Source organism: Mus musculus, chromosome 10 (genome assembly GCF_000001635.26).
Source record: "Mus musculus strain C57BL/6J chromosome 10, GRCm38.p6 C57BL/6J".
Taxonomy (NCBI): domain Eukaryota; kingdom Metazoa; phylum Chordata; class Mammalia; order Rodentia; family Muridae; genus Mus; species Mus musculus.
This window is the reverse complement of record NC_000076.6, coordinates 104,131,289-104,146,612: the sequence shown is the minus strand read 5'-3', so window position 1 is coordinate 104,146,612 and position 15,324 is coordinate 104,131,289. Positions and strand designations below refer to the sequence as shown.

Sequence of the window (15,324 nt, the reverse complement as noted above, 5' to 3'; positions counted from 1 at the left end):
TGTTGTATAGATGTCTGTTAAATCAATATGGTCCATCACTTCTGTTATTTTCACTGTGTGTCTCTGTTTAGTTTGTGTTTCCCTGATCTGTCGATTGATGAAAGTTGGGTGTTGAAGTCCCACACAACTATTGTGTGACATGAAATGTGAGCTTTTAGCTTCAGTAAAGTTGCTTTTATGAATGTGGGTCCCCTTGCATTTGGAGCATAGATGTTTTCAAAATTGAGAGTCCTTCTTGGTAGATTTTTCCATTGATGAGTATGAAGTGTCTTTCCTGATATTTTTGATGACTTTTGACTAACAGTCAACTTTTTCAGATATTAGAATGGCTACCCCAGCTTCATTCTTGGGACCATTTGGTGGAAAACTGTTTTCCAGCCCTTTGCTCTGAGGAAGTGCCTGGCATGGACATTTGTTTCCTATATGCTATAAAATGCTTAGCCCTGTAAGTATCCAGTCTGGCAGTCTATGTCTCTGTATTGTGGAATTGAGGACATTGATGTTAAGAGATATTAAGGAATAGTGATTTGTGCTTCCTGTTATCTATCGTTGATGTTAGTTTTATGTTTGTCTGGCTATCTTCTTTTGGGTTTGTTGGAAGAAGATTACTTTCTTGCTTTTTCTAGGGTGTAGTTTCCCTCCTTGTGTTGGCTTTTTTTATGTATTAACCTTTGCAGGACTGGATTAGTAGAAAGATACTGTGCAAATTTGATTTTGTCATGGAATATTTTTGTTTCTTCATCTATGCTCATTGAGAGTTTTTATGTGTATCTTAGTCTGTGCCGGCATTGATGTCCTCTTAGGATCTGTATGAGATCTAACCAAGACCTTCTAGCTTTCATAGCCTCTGGTGAGAAGTCTGGTGTAATTCTGATAGGTCTGGGCTATTTACCTTACTTGAACTTTTCCCTAACTGTTTTTGTTTGTTTTGTTTTGTTTTGTTTTATACGTTTAGTGTTTTGATTATTAGGTGAGAGGAGGAATTTCTTTTCTGGTCCAAACTATTTGGAGTTCTGTAGGCCTTTCTTGTGTTCATGGCAGATCTCTTTCATTAGGTTAGTGAAAATTTCTTCTATAGACCCAAAGAGACCCAGAGAGACCCAAAATGTGTGAGAGTTACTCATTCTCCACAAAAATCAGTCATCAGCGGCGTCTTATTACTTTATGACTCCAGAATACTTGTTTATTTCTACACACAATTTTATTAGGGCAAAGGTGAAAATGCCAACTTCACAAAAGCAAAAACTATAATTTATCCACAAAATAACTCAGCACAAAACAGGTGTATTTCTGAATGTAAATAAAAGAAAGAAGGAGAGAAAGAAAGAACTTTACATGGGGTTTTAAAACAGGAGAAAAGCAAAAGAAGCAAAGGAGGAATCCACCATTGTGTTCATGGTCCAGTAGCCAACCCTCAGTCTAGGCATCACAGACCAGGCCATGGGTTCCGTTCTTGTGCAGCTTTGCTCAATTGTTCAGCTGGTGTCCATCATTTCCTGATAAGCATCCAGCTGGGCATCCAGCTCCTCTGCAGATAGCTGCTGCTGCTGCTTCTGCTGCTGCTTCTGCTGCTGCTTCTGCTGCTGCTGCTGCTGCTTCTGCTTCTGCTGCTGCTGCTGTTGCTGCAGTTTTGAGTTCCTGATGGTGCCTCTCCCTCTTCCCTGGCTGCCTCCAAGTGTCCATTTCTTGGTGCCTCCACCACTTAATACTCCAGAGCCAGGGTTTCTTGTCATGCCGCCCCTATTTTTGCTTTGTGCAGGTCTTCCTTGTCTATCAATCTGTGAGGTGGCAAGCTGGATGTTCATAGGGCGGCCATCCAAAGGGGCGCCATTGTACTCTCTCATAGCCTTCAGGGCATCTGCTTTCCTTTCAAAGTGCACCTGTGCTGTCCCTAAACTTCGTCCACAGCGATCATAGTGCACAGCAGATTTCTTCAACGTTCCAAATTCAGCAAAGAGTAGCTGAATATCAGCATCTGACACTCCGAAGTGCAGATTTGACAAGAAGAGCTTCCCACCAGTATCCACGTGGTTTTGACCCCTGAAGCCTCCAATGAACAGGTCATGCTGCCACTTGTCTGGAAGTTGTTTTGGTCTGCAGTATGGTGCCAGCCTGTTCCTTCCACCATGGGTGAAAGCTGGCCTATACCTCTTAGACCCAGTGCCTCGATTCACCCGGGAATCAGGCCTGTCATGACGTCTTTGCTGGATCTTGGTCAGCTTAATGATGTCTTCCAATGACATGTCCATTTTGTCAGCCATGGTAGTCATGGAATTTGGCCTTGTATCCAAGGTACCTGATTTGAAAACAAAATTTATTTTATGTAAAATTACATCTCTCCTTTTAGCATATTGCATCATTAAGGCATAAGGAAGAGATCCTGAGAACCTGATTAGGAAAAACAAGAAGCTTGAACTTGATCAGTATATACCCACAAAGGATTGAATTTAACTGGTATATGTAGCTGTACCTTCTAACCATATTGCAAATGAGAAAACTAGTTAAATACTATCCTGGTCTACTCAGAATGATTCCAATGCAAACACAGTTCCTTAACACCACAGTTTCATTAAAAAAAAAAAAAAATTGCAAGTATTGTTAGGAGCAAAACCAGTGACCTGAGCCCAATCTCCGGGTGCCAGAGTCAGAGGAGAGAATTCACCCATGCAAGTCTTTTGACCTCTACCTGTCTGCTGTAGAAACACCACACCAAACACATCAGAAAGAACTTGAATAGAATATAAAATATAACCAGTTTGTCCAGGTCTACATAGGGGTATTTGTCACAAACAAAATACACTAAAATAAAAACAAATGCTTTTAATCCCAGCCCTCAAGAGGCAGAGGCAGGAGGATCTTTCCAACTTCCATGATAGCCTGGTACACACAGCCAGCTCTAAACTGTCCAGGGCTGCCTTGTAAATTCTGGATTTCAGAGATAAATGATGCTATCTCTATATTTTACCAGAAGTTAAAAAATTTTAACAAACATAATTAGAATAAAACGACCACCCAATGTCAAAAACTGGATTATTTAAAATCAAATGTATTTAGAGTTGAATTTTATGTTTATGTCTTGGGAAAGAACTATTTCATAGCTCTGAAGACCTGGAACTCTCTTAGGAGACATTAGGCTCCTTGAGACTAGTTGGTGTGGTTCACTCACCTCTTGGTCAAGCCTTCTTTCTCACGGCAGACTGCTCTCTTTGTAGCTTGCCTCAGCTCTCTCAAGAGTGCTGCCCAAGCCCCTCCAGACTCCTTTTATAAGGACCTCCCCCTCCCTAAATAAGCCTACAATCTATGATAATTGAATCTGTTTTCACACCACAAATAATTGCAATCCTTAAAGAGACAGATTACTAAAGAAAGCAATGTTTACAACTGTAACAGATGCCAGAAGAAAAGACTGTGGCTAATTCAGTGTAATACCCAATCATCAGACTGTATTAGTCAGGGTTCTCTAGAGGCACAGAACTTATGGACAGTCTCTAGATAGTAAAGGAATTTATTGATGACTTACAGTCGGCAGCCAAATTCCCAACAATTGTTCAGTCGAAGCTGTGAATGGAAGTCCAAGGATCTAGCAGTTACTCAGTCTCACACAGCAAGCAGGCGAAGGAGCAAGAGCTAGACTCCCTTCTTCCAATGTCCTTATATTGTCTCCAGCAGAAGGTGTAGCCCAGATTAAAGGTGTGTTCCACCACACCTTTAATCCTAGATGAAAGGTGTAGCCCAGATTAAAGGTGTGTTCCTTAAACTCCGAGATTCAATCTTCTGGAATCCATAGCCACTATGGCTCAAGATCTCCATACCAAGATCCAGATAAGGACCTCCAAGCCTCCAGATAAGGGTCAGTGGTGAGCCTTCCAATTCTGCATTGTAGTTCATTCCAAATAGAGTCAAGTTGACAACCAGGAATAGCCACTACATCAGACTAAATGTTTTATTTTAAAATGACTTCAGATCACCCCTCTTAACATAATTAAATCTCTTAAAAATATTTTTTTCGAGATATCAGTCTTTGAAACTCTGTAGAGAAGAGATGTCCTCCAATTGAGAGATCTGCCTGCCTCTGCCTCCCAAGGGTTTAATGAAAGTTTTTGACACCTAATCACTCAGTAAACCATTTCTAAACTTCTCCCAGTAGATACTAAAAACAAAAGTAAAGAAAACAACAATTGAACAAAAGTCAAAGCCAAAACATGGTCACAATTGACGGGATTTTATGACTGCAACGGACAGGGTAACAAAGAATGTCCTTTAAAGGGGATTCACAATGTTAATCCTGCCAATCCCTGAGCATGGGAGATCTTTCCATCTTCTTAGATCTTCTTTAATTTCTTTCTACAGAGACTTGAAGTTCTTATCATTCAGATCTTTCACTTCCTTAGTTAGAGTCACGCCACGATATTTTATATTATTTGTGACTATTGAGAAGGGTGTTGTTTCCCTAATTTCTTTCTCAGCCTGTTTATTCTTTGTGTAGAGAAAGGCCATTGACTTGTTTGAGTTAACTTTATATCCAGCTACTTCACCGAAGCTGTTTATCAGGTTTAGGAGTTCTCTGGTGGAATTTTTAGGGTCACTTATATATACTATCATATCATCTGCAAAGAGTGACATTTTGACTTCATCTTTTCCAATTTGTATCCCCTTGATTTCCTTTTGTTGTCTAATTGCTCTGGCTAGGACTTCAAGTACTATGATGAAGAGGTAGGGAGAAAGTGGGCAGCCTTGTCTAATCCCAGATTTTAGTGGAATTGCTTCCAGCTTCTCACCATTTACTTTGATGTTGGCTACAGATTTGCTGTAGATTGCTTTTATCATGTTTAGGTATGGGCCTTGAATTCCTGATCTTTCCAAGTCTTTTATCATGAATGGGTGTTGGATCTTGTCAAATGCTTTCTCAGCATCTAACGAGATAATCATGTGGTTTTTGTGTTTGAGTTGGTTTATCGAATGGATTACGTTGATGGATTTCTATATATTAAACCATCCCTGCATCCCTGGAATAAACCCTACTTGGTCAGGATAGATGATTGCTTTAATGTGTTCTTGGATTCGGTTAACGAGAATTTTATTGAGTATTTTTGCATTGATATTCATAAGGGAAATTGGTCTGCATTTCTCTGTCTTTGTTGGATCTTTCTGTGGTTTAGGTATCAGAGTAATTGTGGCTTCATAAAATGATTTGGGTAGAGTACCTTCTACTTCTATTTTGTGGAATAGTTAAGCAATCTAAAGATTCAATGCAATCCCCATCAAAATTCCAACTCAATTCTTCAATGAATTAGACAGAGCAATTTGCAAATTCATCTGGAGTAACAAAAAACCTAGGATAGCAAAAACTCTTCTCATGAATAAAAGAACCTCTAGTGGAATCACCATGCCTGACCTAAAGTTTTACTACAGAGCAATTGTGATAAAAACTGCATGGCACTGAAGACAGACAAGTAGACCAATGGAATAGAATTGAAGACCCAGAAATGAACCCACACACCTATGGTCACTTGATCTTCGACAAGGGATCTAAAACCATCCAGTGGAAGAAAGACAGCACTTTCAACAAATGGTGCTGGCACAACTGGTTGTTAACATGCAGAAGAATGTGAATCGATCCATTCCTATCTCTTTGTACTAAGGTCAAATCTAAGTGGATCAAGGAACTTCACATAAAACCAGAGACACTGAAACTTATAGAGAAGAAAGTGGGGAAAAGCCTTGAAGATATGGGCACAGGGGAAAAATTCCTGAATTGAACAGCAATGGCTTGGGCTGTAAGATCGAGAATTGACAATTGGGACCTCATGAAACTGCAAAGCTTCTGTAAGGCAAAAGACACCATCAATAAGACAAAAAGGACACCCACAGATAGGGAAAGGATCTTTACCTATCCTAAATCATATAGGGGTCTAATATCCAATATATATAAAGACCTCGAGAAGGTGGACTCCAGAAAATCAAATAACCCCAATACAATGGGGTTCAGAGCTAAACAAAGAATTCTCACCTGAGGAATACCCAATAGCTGAGAAGCACCTGAAAAAATGCTCAGCATCCTTAATCATCAGAGAAATGCAAATCAAAACAACCCTGAGATTCCATCTCACACCAGTCATTATGGCTAAGATCAAAAATTCAGGTGACAGCAGATGCAGGAGAGGATGTGGAGAAAGAGGAACACTTCTCCATTGTTGGTGGGATTGCAAACTTGTACAACCACTCTGGAAATCAGTCTGGCCGTTCCTCAGAAAATTGGACATAGTACTACTGGAGGATCCCGCAATACCTCTCCTGGGCACATATCCAGAAGATGTCCCAACTGGTAAGAAGGACACATGCTCCACTATATTTATAGCAACCTTATTTATAGTAGCCAGAAGCTGGAATGAACCCAGATGTCCCTCAACAGAGGAATGGATACAAAAAATGTGGTACATTTACACAATGGAGTACTACTCAGCTATTTAAAAGAATGAATTTATGAAAATCCTAGGCAAATGGATGGACCTGGAGGGCATCATCCTGAGTGAGGTAACACAATCACAAAAGAACTCAAATGATATGTACTCACTGATAAGTGGATATTAGCCCAGAAACTTAGTATACCCGAGATATAAGATACAATTTGCAAAACACATGAAACTGAAGAAGAACAAAGACCAAAGTGTGGACACTTTTCCCCTTCTTAGAATTGGAAGCAATAACCCATGGAAGGAGTTACAGAGACAAACTTTGGAGCTGAGACAAATGGATGGTCTAGAGACTGCCATATCCAGAGATCCATCTCATAATTAGCCTCCACACGATGACACCATTGCCTACAGTAGCAAGATTTTGCTGAAAGGACCCTGATATAGCTGTGTTTGTGAGACTAGGCCGGGGCCTAGCAAAAACATAAGTAGATGCTCACCGTCAGCTCTTGGATCGAGCACAGGGCCCCCAGTGGAGGAGCTAGAGAAAGTATCCAAAGAGCTAAAGAGATCTGAAACCCTGTAGTTGCAACAACATTATGAACTAACCAGTACCCCGGAACTCTTGACTCTAGCTGCATATGTATCAAAAGATGGCCTAGTCGGCCATCACTGGAAAGACAGGCCCATTGGACATGCAAACTTTATATGCACCAGTGCAGGGGAACCCCAGGGCCAAAATATGGGAGTGGGTGGGTAATGAGTGGGTGTGAGGGTATGGAGTACTTTTGGGATAGCTTTGGAAATGTAAATGAGGAAAATACCTAATAAAAATTATATAAAAAAAGATAATACCCTACTGATATGTCCAGGATATTCTCTCCCACATGATTGCAAATGTTAAGTTGACAATGACCAGTAACCATCTGTACTTCTTTCCACCCCCGATAAAAATATCACAGATAACCTGAAGATGGGATAGGTTATTTTGGATATAAATTATAATGAATTTGATTTCTTGATTAGATGAAAATATTGCTTCTTGTCCTCTAGTTGAAAGAGGAGAAGTTTAGGACATTATAGTTCTTCTGTTTGCACAAAAAAATGTGAAAAGCTTAAACATAAAGAAGAGAAGTACAGCCTCAGGGACTATAATTCTCTTCAAGGGCAAGGTACCACTCTATAAAGCCTTCACTGGGTGCCTCCTCATGAAATTTTCCACCATTTCCCAGGGGGGGGAAAAAACACCCAATAGATCTTGCCTTTATCACATATATATTTGGGAGCTATTTCATATCTAAACTATGTTTATATATTTATTATAAGTTGCTGTGATAATTATCCTGACTAAAATTCATTTGAAAATGAAAGTTTTTATTTCATCTTGAATGAAAGGATGTAGTCAGGGAAGAAACTCAATGCCTTGATTTGTATCTGGAGGTACAACTGAAGCAGAGACCATGGGGGAATGCTACTTACCAGCTTATTGTTAAAGTACTTGCATCTATACAATATATCTTGTTCTCAAAAGTATTGCCTCTAGAGTTCCACTGGCATGTATATTGCATTCCATATATAATATTCAAACAAATTTATTGGTATGAGTGAATGATCACACACACAAACTAACCATGATCAGGTATTTTGTGGCAACAGCCCACTTTATGGTACCAACTTCTTTATTAATTATGTTTTTGTGGCCGTGATAAATTATCATGAGCAATAAAATGTATACAACAACTCCTATGACCTCATTAAGTTCAAAGGGTTGGAGACCATGATGGTCAGGATAGCATAGTAGCAGTTCTTCCAGTAAAACCACATATCCCAACCATCTCTAAGTAGCACCATCAAGCAAGGGACTGAGTGTTCAAACGTCCCATCCCAGGTGTGACATTTCTTACTCAAACCAGCCATAGTAGAGCAAGAAGAAATAAACTGATTTCACAGGATTGGAATGGATAAAGAGAAACAGGTAGAAATAATTACATCCAAGTAGTATGTTTTATTGTGGCTCAGATTAGTGACTAGACTCACATTTTCTTAATTCTTCTTTCAATGTAAATATTAAGATACCTGTGAATGAAAAGACAAAGTTGAAATTGCTCACGTGAAAGCTGAATAAAGGTATACAAAGTGCTATATTTGCAGTTACTGTAAATGAAAGGCTGGGGAGGGAGGGAAGTTTGAGTCCAGGTATTTGACAAGAGAATGGATAATAGATAATGATTTGTCAATTTGATGTTTCCATAATCTCCCATTTGAGTTTGTTCTTTTTGAAAATGGCTTGCTGAGAATATGTATATAAAAAAACAAACAAAACAACAAACTACTGGAGTGCTTTTGTCAAACATGCAAAATTAATTATCCATTTTATGTTACCAAATGCTAGAGGTCAAAAGTGATGCTTAATTACTTAGGGAAAAACTACAAGGTTCTACTAGAACTCTTTTACAGTGAACTATTGGGGAATGGCCATGGAGCTTTGAGAACAGGTTTATCTATGTATATTTATCTCAGCTGAAGTGCAGGCTGGAATGGGAAGCAGAGTGACATATTTTTATATTATCCTATCAGCAACATCTTCCTGTGAATTTCTGGACCTAAACATTTGCTTAAAAAGTCTTTTCCTAATGATGTTCTAATGCTTTTTTAAAAAGCCCCCAGGAAATGTTTACTGCTGAAACCACACTCCATATCCCAACTACTTGTTTTATTAAACTCAGGCCAAGTGGTGGTAAAACACAATTTCTAAAAGTTACCTAAAATAGAAATGTTCTTTGTCATGCATTTTAAGGAAAGTATTGAAGGTTTTTTTTAAAAATATTTTTTAATGGGAAATAAATGTTTTTTTTTTTCAACTATCTTACATGTCTTACAAATTAAAGGTAAATGTGTTTTAAGGTACTTTGCAGTGCATTGTTAATTTACCTAAAAAATTATTCCTCAAGGAGTCGAAACATGTGTTTCTAACTAAACTGATTACTTTACAGGCTTCACAATCTATAACAATAAAAAAAAATTCTTGAAACCATAGGCTAATTGGCCACAATTGTCTCTTGGGTCAGAAACCACAGCTGTGCATATACATTAAGGCAAATTATGAGGCAGGAATAACAGATATCAGCAAATAAGTCTGTCATTTTCTGTTGAATGAGATGAGAACGTTTAAATGTTTCCTCTCCCTCCTTCTTTCCATTCATAGACGGATCTGCTCTGTCAAGGAGTAATGAGTTGTTATTCCTTAGGCTTTTGTTTTCCTTTCCTATTTCTTTTTCACTCCCTCATCATAGTTCCTCCCAATGCTGACTCATGTTCTTGACACACTTTGTACTGCCATTCGGAGACAAATCAGGGAATCAAACAGAATTCTCCTGATACTGCATTTGAATTAAATCTGATGTCTATTTTTAAAATTAATTTACTTATTTACATCCCAGTCCTAGCTCTCCCACTTCTGGTCACCTCTTCCACAATTCCTCATTCCATTCCTCCTCCCCTTGGCTCTGAGAAGATGCTACCCCCATACACACCAGCCCTTCCCCTTCCCTGGGACCTCAACTCTCTCAAGTACAACTTCTCCCACTGAGGCTACACCCAGTAGACCTCTGTTATATATGTGCCAGGGGCCACATCCAGTAGTCCTATGTTTGCTCCTGGTTGGTGGCTCAGTGTCTGGGAGCTCCATGGGGTCTGGGTAAGTTAAGACTGCTAATCTTCCTACGGGGTTGCTCTCCACTTCAGCTTTTTCAATCCTTTCCCTAATTCAACTACACAGGTACCCAGCTTCAGTCTAATGATTATGTGTAAGTATCTGTTTCAATCAGCAGCTGGTATGGCCTATCAGAGGATAGTGATGCCAGGTTCCTGTCTGTAAGCACATCATCGCATCAGTAATAGTATCAGGCCTTGATGCTCCCCAAAACCCCATGAGATCGATCCTAAGAGGGGATGGTCTTTAGACTGCCTTTCCTTCAGTGTCTTCTCCATTTTTATCCCTGCAGTTCTTTTAGACAAGACAATTCTGGGTCAGAAATTTTGACTGTGGGTTAGGAACACTGTCTCTCCACTTGAAGCCTTGTCTATATATACTGGCAATGGACTTTTTGAATTCCCTCTCCCCACTGTTATGCATTTTGGCTAAGGCCATCCCAATTCAGTCTTGAGAGTCTCTTCTTCAGAAAGAAAAAAGCAGTGTGGGTATTCCCATGGATATCAACCCTCCTTGGCATATCAAAGTGCAGAGAGACTAGGCACATCCTCTCTGATTGAGGCTAGATGGGGCAGCTCAGTAGGAAAGGGTCCTAAAGGCAGGCACAATAATCAGAGACAGCCCCTTCCCCTGCTGTTAGCTATTAGGAGTCCCACATGAAGACCAAACCACACAACTGAAACTTATGTGCAGAGGACTGAATACAGTCCCATGCAGCCTCTCTGATTGATGGTTCAGTCTTTGTGGGCCCTTATTACCCCAGGTTAGTTGATTTTTGTAGGATTTCTTGTTGTGTCCTTGACCCCTCTTTCTCCTATAATACTTCTTCCCCTTATACTACAGGAAACTCCATCTAGTGTTTCATTGTACTCTCAGCAGCTGTTTCCATTTATTGCTGAGTGAAAGCTCTCCAAAGATAATTATGCTAGGCTCCTATCTGCAAGTATAGGGAAATAGCATTAGTAGTGCAAAAGGTGGGTGACCTCCCATAGAGTGTCTCAAGCTCAACTTGTTATTGGTTGGCCCTTCCCTCATTTTCGGCTCCATCTTTACCCCTGCACATCTTGTAGGCAGGAAAAGTTTGGGTCAAAGGTTTTATGGCTAGGTTGGTGACTGAATCCAACCACTGGGAGTCTTGCATAGTTATAATAGACGGTTTGTTCAGGCTCCATATCCTACCTTACAAGGAGTCTTAACCAGAGTCACTCTCATAAATTCCTGGGAAGGGAAAGTCTTTTCTATTGAGAAGGATAGTATCTTCCTTCATAGACTTCTCCCATACCCAAAATAAATAAATGAATAAATAAGCAATAGATAAACAAGCACAGAAACTTATGTGGTGTGAAAAAAAAGGATACTAATGAAACTCTACACTACTATAGAGACAAAAGCAACTGAAAGCAGTGCCTCATGCATATAAGCCTAGTACCATGGAGGCTGGAGAAGGAGAGTGTGCGTTTGAGGGTATCCTTGATTACTTAGGAAAACATATTTAAGAGAAATAAAAAGAGGGGGAGGAAAGAATGGAAGGGGAAGGATAGGGCTAGGGAGAGAGAGAGAGAGAGAGAGAGAGAGAGAGAGAGAGAGAGAGAGAGAGAAATCTGAAATGGTAGAGAACAGTTTTATGTACACAGAGGTCTGAAAAAAAAACATAACTAATTAAAACATTTGATGGAAATGTTGAGACCACCAGGATGTAAGCTACTCTCTCTCTCTCTCTCTCTCTCTCTCTCTCTCTCTCTCTCAAACTTTCTTGCTAGTTTTCAGACCTGTTGTTATCTTTCTTAAGCATCAAGGGCCTCTCTGTTTTCCATCGGACCTCTGTATGAAACGTGAGCCTCAGGGAAGATAGATAGTGCCTGTGTTCCAAGCTCAGCAGGAGGCAAACAGCCTAACTGTGCGTAGGTCATCTGCATGTGAGGTGAAGCATGACCTCAGTCATGAATATAAACCTTCCCTATGGGTATAGACAGTTAACAAGCAAATCGTGGATGACCTGCACATTACAAGCAAGATTTACAATCGCTTGCCCTCTTTATGGAGAGAAGAGAGTTCATACTAGTTTAGAACTCTCTTCCATATTGGAACAACCTTAAATAGTCTATCTTACCAGCACAGGTAGCCCAGAATCAAATTCACTTTGGTGATTTCTACCCACAACGAAAATACGTTCTTGGAAATGGAGGAAAAAGAACATATGTTTTGAAATACCAAGACATGTGGATTGCTACTTAGGAAAACGAGAAAATGTCCTCCAGTCCAGTCTCTCCATTTGTTAACCGACAATGGTGATAAAACTGGAGTCTCTGGAGCTCCAAGTACATAATAACTCTCAATCTCCCTGGCATATACTAGAAGTTCAGCACCTAATGCTTATGTTCAGTATATATCTCCAAGAGATATGAGCATATTTTACTTACATTTAACTGACTTAAGAAAGCTCACGTATCTAAGTAATTAAGTATATATAAAAATCTGAACTACAAAATACCATCTAGCATATTGAAAGAACACAACAATTTTTGTGTTTTTAATTATCTGAATGTTTGATAAACATTTATTAATGCTTTGTTTTACTTTGTTATATAGGTTATATATAACAATTGTTCTTTCTAAAGCCTATATTTCAGTAAATTATTTCCTTGCCCTTCACATTTTCTTTATAGCTTTTAAAATAAATTTATTAATATTTATGTATTCCACACTTTAAAAATAATACTTATGCATGCATGTCTGTGTTTGAATATGTGCATATAAGTGTAGGTGTCTGAGGAAGCCTTAAAAGAACACTGGATCACCTGGAACTGCCATCACAAGCCATTGTTAGACACAATATCATAACCAGCACTTCTTCAAGGCTCTTGGTACAAAAATTATGCAAATCAATTAAAACTGTTATTGAAAATCTGATGTTATTGAAGCCAACAACTGAATCCAGATATTAAAAATCAAAGCCACAATGAATTTTACTGGAATTTTTAAGGTCATCAGAATCTAGATATATGGACTGAGGGTCAGAACATTTAAATTTTTCCCATTGGCATTTTTTTTCCTTTAAAACATCCTAAAGTGCACTAATCAATTCTACTCTCAAAGCATTTCCTCCAATATATACCTAAGGAATTAATTTTGCTAGTATTAGCTTGAGTAGATTTTTTTATGGTACAAACAATTTATGAGCATCTAGTAAAACGAAATGAGAATAGAAAGTGGTTGCTCTGCACACATATTTACAGTTTTTTTTTCTCCATTTATTGTAATAGCTCAAATAGATCAAAATTGACTAGGAACAAATTACTTTATCAATACTGCCTGGGTTAGTTTGGTTCTCAGGGGTTTTCTTGAGCAGTTTGAAGGATTTCATAGACTAACTTGTTTTAGTTTTATTTATTCTTATTTTGTATGTTTGGGTGTCTTTTCTTGCTTGTATACATATGTACCATGTGCGTGCCTAAAGTCTGTAGAAGCCACAAGAAGGTGTTGTACACCCTATGATCAGAGATACAAACAGTTGTAAACTGCCATGCGTGTATCATGACCTAAATACAACTTGTCAGTAAGACTCTCAAGGGCATTGAATTGCTTGCTGAACAGTCTCTTCAGCCATCAGTAGTAACTTTGTAAAGAAAAATTAAGTAGAATTCACACACACTTTGGAATACTTTTGAAAAAATCTTTCAGTTCAAACTTTTCTCATTCAGTTAGAAGTTAAGTCAATTGTGAATATCCATCCTCAAATGGATGATATCATCTGACTGACTGGAAAAATTTAATAAAATGGGCTATATTTTTAAATATGTCACATAATTTTATTCATAGTTAGCAAATGAAATTATATGAACTATAAAATACTAACAATTAAAGTTAAAAATATAAATGATGCATGTTTCAAATACATTATTACATTTTTTGACAGAATAGCATCCGACTCGTGTGATAGTCAGAAACATGAAAAATATTTCATTTTATTTTTTGAATTCATTGATTGATATATGTGTGTGCATGCCTGTTATGTGTTTGTGTATGTCTTTGTGTGTGTGTGTGTGTGTGTGTGTGTGTGTGTGTGTGTGTGTGTGTAAACATAATTCGTGAAAGTCAGTTCTCACCTTCCAGCATGTGAGTCTTGGAAATCTAATTAAAGTTGTCAGACTTGGTAACATACAACTTTAACTGTTGAGACACCTCGCGGTCCTTCACCTTATTTTAAAATTTTAATGGTATCTCCATCACAGAAAGGATAAACTTTACATTGTAGCTGTAGATACTTTTAGCACACTTTAACTCATAGGGCTATATGATTGGCCCATAGTAAGATATGCAGCAATTAATTCCTGTTTATTTAGATTTAATACATCTATCTTATGTGTGAAATGAGAGTAGGTAATCTGGAGGAGTTAGAGACATGTTGTCCGCGGTAAACTCTTCTGAGAGTGTCTGTTTGGGGGTTATCCTGTTGTGTTCTATCAACCTCTTCAACAAACAATTTTCATGTATAACCAACCACTTTAGCCTCCAGAATTACTTTTTCTTCTTCCAGCAATAACCAAAATAATTTACATATTTTTCCTGATTGATTTTTCAGTTGAAACATGCCTCTTCCTTTGATTTTCTTGTATTCTATTTAAGTTTTGACTTTTTCCTTCTATTTTTTTTTTAAATCTTTCATAGTACTTGCAGTAAAACTTTGGAAAGAATCATGTGTTATTTGTGTTCTTTGGGACAGTGATGTATTTAGCAGGTATTACAAGAAACCGTCATTTCCAAGGATGGCTTTAAACCATGATGCATGTACGCTGTATGTATGTTGAACTGTAACTATTATCACTAACATATGGATGATAATATCTGGGTACTTTGATGGTACATACAGGTTGGAAAAATTTGAGAACATTTATAATTGTGCCAAAATTTTAGTTACACTATTAAATCATAGAAGATGGATTAATAAATTTTAATTAATTTCTAGTTTCATGAGCTCTTCTGAGTTAAATATTTGGCCATTTCCACCCATATCTTTCATTTTAACAAAGCAGAAGGTTCATTCTATTTAACTAATCAGAAGTTACTGAATGATAGCAAATTATTAGAGAAGTCCTAATTGACAATTGGCCCAAAAGTTGTTCAAAAATGAATTTGCCAAACAAAAATAAAGAACATTTTAAATGTCTTCTCACAAATCAGATCCAGCCCTTTAATGTT

At 38.2% G+C, this 15,324-nt stretch overlaps 1 protein-coding gene across 3 annotated transcripts; it reads right to left on the bottom strand.

The window, feature by feature from the left end:
- Positions 1–1,185: 1,185 nt before the first annotated feature.
- On the bottom strand, positions 1,186–3,626 carry Gm21293 (predicted gene, 21293). Of its 3 annotated transcripts, none has more exons than NM_001270898.1 (2): positions 3,521–3,626; positions 1,186–2,296 (listed from the first exon to the last, which is right to left on the bottom strand). In NM_001270898.1, exon 2 carries the CDS (start codon positions 2,268–2,270, stop codon positions 1,476–1,478), a length of 795 nt encoding a protein of 264 aa, NP_001257827.1. In that variant the 5' UTR covers positions 2,271–2,296; positions 3,521–3,626; the 3' UTR covers positions 1,186–1,475. The 3 variants fall into 3 exon arrangements, with proteins under 3 accessions (NP_001257827.1, XP_017169242.1, XP_030100652.1); XM_017313753.1 differs by lacking the exon at positions 3,521–3,626 and having other exon boundaries at positions 1,323–1,549; positions 1,631–2,290; XM_030244792.1 differs by lacking the exon at positions 3,521–3,626 and having other exon boundaries at positions 1,323–1,546; positions 1,631–2,290.
- Between the last annotated feature and the right edge of the window lie 11,698 nt (positions 3,627–15,324).